This window comes from Octopus bimaculoides, chromosome 18 (assembly GCF_001194135.2).
Source record: "Octopus bimaculoides isolate UCB-OBI-ISO-001 chromosome 18, ASM119413v2, whole genome shotgun sequence".
Classification (NCBI taxonomy): domain Eukaryota; kingdom Metazoa; phylum Mollusca; class Cephalopoda; order Octopoda; family Octopodidae; genus Octopus; species Octopus bimaculoides.
The window spans coordinates 2913381-2919319 of NC_068998.1; the positions used below are offsets into that span (position 1 = coordinate 2913381).

The following is a 5939-nucleotide window of genomic DNA, read 5'->3' on the forward strand; positions in this document are numbered from 1 at the left end:
GGCCTTCGTGTCGGTGGCACGTAAAAGCACCCACTACACTCTCAGAGTGGTTGACGTTAGGAAGGGCATCCAGCTGTAGAAACTCTGCCAGATCAGATTGGAGCCTGGTGCAGCCTTTTGGCTTGCCAGTCCTCAGTCAAATCGTCCAACCCATGCTAGCATGGATAGCGGACATTAAACGTTGATGATGATATATGTGTATGTATATGTTTGTATGTCTGTGTTTGTCTCCCCAACATTGCTTGACAACTGATGCTGGTGTGTTTACGTCTCCGTTAGTTAGCGGTTCAGCAAGAGAGACCGATAGAATAAGCAGATGTTGAATGATGTGACAATGATGATGTACATACACACATCCATATGCACACACATACACACACACAATAAAAATGAAGTTTGCAGAACCATTTTGCTCCTGCTGCTGTTGCCAGATGTCAGTATACAATGGCTGCTACCTCTGGTGCTGTTGCTGCTAAATCCTTGTTTCTCCATAATTACTGTTTGTTAATTAACCTGTAACAATGATCTACATTCCAAGCTATAATATCTCTTTATTCTTTTTCTGTTGCAGAGAATTTGTATTTTGTACGCTAGGAACATTCTGCTCTCAGCGTGATATTGGTTCACCTCCCGCCTGCCTTGATGCTCTTGGTGGCTCTGGTAAGATTGCTCATTTCTTCCTCCCTTCCATCAATATCATTGTTTTTATGTCTACTTTCTATGCTGGCATGGGTTGGGGGAGTCAGTTCTTATATGGTATAATCATCCTTGTGGATGGGTTGAAGGACCATGTTTCTTTTGTATGTTCTACTTTTGACTCAGTTTCTACACCTTGATGCTTTCCCTACCACCAAACACTTTAAAGAGTATACCAGTTGTATTTTATCAGACTGCCAGTGGTTAGAGGGGTTGTAATATTCCTGAATGGTCCAAAGGGTTTCTCTTGACCCCTACATTATTTTCGATCATTTAGTAACCAATTTACAGAGTCTACTGGGTGCATAATATGATAGCACCAAACTTAGAGAAGTTGGGCTTCTTTCAGTTTTCGTCTACTAAGTCCACTCACAAGGCTTTGATTACCTTGGGGCTATAGTAAAGGATACTTGCCTAGGGTGCCATGCAGTGGGATTGAACCTAAAATCATGTGGTGGGGAAGAAAATTTCTGACCACACATCTGTGTTTGTGCCTAAAACACTGTCTGAAAATAAGATGTGATGGTCATAATGGGACATCTTTGACTAATAGGCCTTGTACAATCAGGGCTTTCATTTACCACTGCTTCAACAATAAAAACAACAACAACAACAGCAGTGAAGGCTATGTCTCACTGATTGCTGATGAGGTTAGAGTGACACCAAAACATGTCTGAAGTTGTCTCCCTTCTTTGAAATATGAAATTGTTAGTCACTGACTTATACACTTTTCCCTTTTACTTTATTTGTTTCTTGTTTAGTTTTTTTTTTTTAATACCCCATGCAATAAAATGTATGTCAACAGTAACATCTGTCTGCCTGGCAGTCTTCCTACCTTTATGCTTACCTACCTGTCTCTTCGCCTATCTCTGTATTTCACTTTAAGCTTTTTACTGCTCCATTTAGTTTATTACTATTATTTTCATTAATATATTCAACTATATATTTCTGCTCTGTTAATTAAATATATTCAACACAACCTGACCCATACACACACACACACACACACACACACACACACACACATATATATATATGTATATACATATATATATGTGTGTGTGTGTGGATGTGTGGTAAGAAGCTTGCTTCCCACCCACATGGTTTTGAGTTCAGTTTCACTGTGTGGCACCTTGGGAAAGTGTCTTCTATAGACTGACCAAAACCTTGTGAGTGGATTTGGTAGATAGAAACTGAAGGAAGCCTGTTATATATATCTATATATATCTCTTTCTCTCTATACACACACACCCACCCACCCACACACACAGAGCGGTCCTACAAAGGAATGGAGCCCTCAGCCCATTGGACAACCAGAGGAATGCAAGTGCTACCACAAGAAAAGGAAGGAAAGAACACGAGCACAAACATAAAGAAGGGGAGAAAAAGGAAAATATGAAACGCCTAAAACCGAAACCCGAAACCACCAAACAAAAAACGGTAAACTCAAATATGGAGGCCCCAATGGAATCCAAAACCCTTGAGGAGAGAAGAAATTTGGAGTGAAGTCAAGGACCTGCCAGGCAAATGTTGACGTGGGGAAGACGGTACAAACTGCCGGTTTGTTCACCTGAGACCCTGCCAAAACTGCAGAGGCCTTAAGGAGAAATACTTCCCTGAGGAAAGGCACCAATCGTTTCCAAAGAGAAAGTATACAAATGCAGTGCATTCTTCAGATGTTATGTGCAAGGCAGCAGCTGAACAAGAGTCTTCTTCGTGCAATGGCGCAAAAGATTGTGCAGCAGCTAACCTGGCTACATCAAATGTTGATAATGATGGTATATTTATTCCCATATAAAATGGTTTTTATTTTTTTCTTTGCTATAAATGTATCCTAAAATCAGTTTCTTATTTGGCTGTCTGACAGACAGATGTGAGACTGAGTGCCACGGATTGTGGGCAGCTAAGTACAAGAACTGCTACTAATAAAATGATATTGGAAACAGGCCAAAATATTACAGTCTGTTCACACAAATTTATGAAAATTCGCTTATAGTAACATCATCATCATCATCATCATCATCGTTTAATGTCCGTTTTACATGCTGGCATGGGTTGGACGGTTTGACTGAGGTCTGGGAAGCCAGGAGGCTGCACCAGGCTCCAGTCTAATCTGGCAAGGTTGCTACAGCTGGATGCCCTTCCAAACGCTAACCACTCCGACAGTGTAGTGGGTGCATTTTATGTGCCACCAGCACAGGGGCCAGAGGAGGCTGGCAACGGCAACAATCGGCTGGTGTTTTTTACATGGCACCGGCACAGAAGTCGGTCAAGACAGTGCTTGCATCGGCCACATTCGGATGGTGCTTTTTATGTGCCATGAGTATGTGTATCACAACTACAATTTCTATTTGATTTTGATGTACTTGACTCAATAGGTCTCCTCAAGCACAGCATGTCACCCTACGATCCAAGGTATATGTGTGTGCATACACATATGTATGTCTACATATGTATATATGTATTTGTGTATTTTATGTATATGTAAGTATATATGTTAAGTATGTTTATTTGTTTATTTATCTTTTGGCAGGTTTGGCTGGTATTCAGTGGAAGAAGTTCTTGGGCAAGAAGGCCCATGTGACTATCACAGAGCGAAACAACCTCGACTTATTAGAGGCAAACTGCTACCGTAACAGCATGTTACCGAAGGAACTGCCAATAGACTACAGTCGAGCGCCTGGTCTCCCTCTTCCGCATCAACTTATTGACGAAATATTTGTGCAGCAAATCTCTGCGAATGTTATTATGCATCTGGAGGCATTTGATTTCATGTAAGTTTGCACCGCATCACACTGTGGTTTGGAAATGCAGTTGGAGGAGTTTTTGTTGTTGTTGTTGTTTCCGTGATAGGAATATTCCAAATGGTATGAGGTGCAAGCATGACTGTGTGGTTAAGAAGTTAGCTTGCCAACCACATGGTTCCGGGTTCAGTCCCACTGTGTGGCATCTTGAGCAAGAGAGTAATCTTCTTAACCCCACAGTCATGTCTACACCTCTATATAATTGCCTTTATATATAAATACCTGTCTAAATCAAGCTAAACATTAACCCCCCCCCTCTACACTTGTAAAACGTCAGTCACTTAACACAGTGTTACCTAAATCTTCTACTAATGCTTAATGCAAAAAGATTTTCCCCTCGTTATTTTATGTCATCTCACTGTTATTAACGAACTCTTCTTTTTCACCCAGATTTATTGATGCACACGGGAGTTGCGTGTCTTACCTGGATGCTGCATTCACCAATATTCGGAACAACGGCCTGCTGTGTATTGTGTCTTCAGATTTGTCAGCCTTATTTGCCAAAACAAGACATGTGGCAATGAGGAATTATGGTGCCAATGTCATAAAGAATGACTACATGAAAGAAGCCGCTGTCAGGGTGGTAATCGGTGCCGCAGCCAAGTAAGGAAGTTTACTCTTTCACGTTCTGGTTTCTCTGCCAAATGTAACGTTTATTTATTCCAGGTGTTTTGAATTAATCATGCATTATCTTGTAGCTTTTGGATATCAATGTTGATAATGGTTCTCACCATTTAATGGTCACTTAGGGCGGTGAGCTGGCAGAATCATTCGCATGCCAGGCAAAATGCTTTGCAACATTTTTGTTCATCTTTATGTTCTGGGTTCAAATTTTGCTTTTTATCCTTTCAGGGTCAATGAAATAGGTACCAGTTACACACTGGGGTCCATGTAATTGCCTGGCTCTCTCCTCCAAAACTTCAGACCCTGTGCCTATCACTTAACGTCCACTCTCCATGCTGGTAGGAGTAGGATGGTTTGACCGGAAACCAGTGAGCTGCAGAGCTGCACCAAGCCTCCAGCGTCATCTTTGGCATGATTTCTACAGTTGGATGCCCTGTCTAATGCCAACCGCTCTACAGAGTGTACTTGATGCTTGTTCCCAGCGCCACTGGTACGAGTGAAGTTGCTATGTAATTTGCAAGACAGAAAAGAACAGGGGAAGAGGAAGTAGTTGGGAGGGGAAGGTGGGCAGGGGCTGGCTGTAGGCCAGGTGTTGAAAGGCTAAAGCATGAGAGGGGGTCAAGCACAGGTGTCTTGGTACGGAGAAAAACTAGTTTCTGCAGTTTACAACTCGGAAGAGTTATCTCCCTTAAATCTTTATTCTTGTCAATGACGCAAAAACTGAGATTTTGAAAAACTCTGATAAGCAGCAATCCTATATTGGCAGAGTATAGAAGCTGGGGAGAGGACTTCACTGTGATTATTGTCGGAAATATTTGAGTGTTCCTTCGAAATTAGTCCAGAGAGTGTCGGTGTGAGGAGATGACATCGTTCGCCCTCTTTTTCAGCCTAGTCTCTTTATGTTGTGAGAGAAGGTTGCGTGCGAGAATGACGTCACGTTCGAATACCGAAGGGTTATCAATATTTGTTAGAAAGCAGGTAATTTTGGTAATGTGATTGGGTTTGGTCTGAAGGCACGTAGCCTAATGGTTAAGGTGTTGCGCTTAGGATTGTTAGAGCGTGGTTTCGATTCCCGGACCCGACAGTGAATAGTGTTCTTGAGCAAAACACTTCATTTCACGTTGCTCGAAGCCATTCACCTATAAATGAGTTCAAGTAATAGTCGGGAAGTTAACTTTGCGATAGACTAGCGTTTCATCCAATTGTCATTTTAGTTAATCAAACACTATGGAAACTGAATTAAGTTCCACTCTTTTCAGTTCTGGATTGCTGGAACTTGTGCAGAAACGTGTTGAGTGAATTGTACCTATAATTTAAGAGTACAGATATCAATGGAATATTCAGCCATTTATGTATTTATTAAATGAGTTGGCAGCTAAGTTGATTGAACAAGATGTTCATCGTCGTCGAAACTAACGGAGATCCCTCAAATTATCTTTTCTTAGCAAAAGAGCTCAAGTGTTTCAAGGGAGGTAACTTTGCTAATGCAACCTTTGGGAGGGGAAAAACCGAAACCAGCGGAAACAAAAGCAGCGAATCTTTGCAGGAATATGGTTGGAGGAGGAGGAGGAAACAAAAGTAGATTTTACACCCTTGCCTCTCCACCACCATTATATCACCGTGGTTAACATTCTATACACACACACACACACCACCGCCTGTTAGAGTCTCTTTGAATTACTAATACAATATTTTGGTTAAGATGATGAGCTGGCAGAATCTTTAGCGTGCTGGACTAAATGCTTAGCAGCATTTAGTCCGTCTTTATATTCTGAGTTCGGATTCTGCCAACGTCGACTTTGCCTTTCATTCTTT

The 5939-nt window shown here is 41.6% G+C and overlaps 1 protein-coding gene across 1 annotated transcript in view; it reads left to right on the forward strand.

Moving 5' to 3' along the window:
• LOC106871440 (TRMT1-like protein) overlaps window positions 1-5939 on the forward strand; it is a 13093-nt gene that overhangs the window by 2957 nt on the left and 4197 nt on the right. The window contains exons 2-4 of the mRNA XM_014917906.2: window positions 572-660; window positions 3230-3470; window positions 3891-4103. Of these exons, the coding sequence (XP_014773392.1) occupies window positions 572-660; window positions 3230-3470; window positions 3891-4103 (543 nt within the window). The remainder of the gene's footprint in view (window positions 1-571; window positions 661-3229; window positions 3471-3890; window positions 4104-5939) is intronic.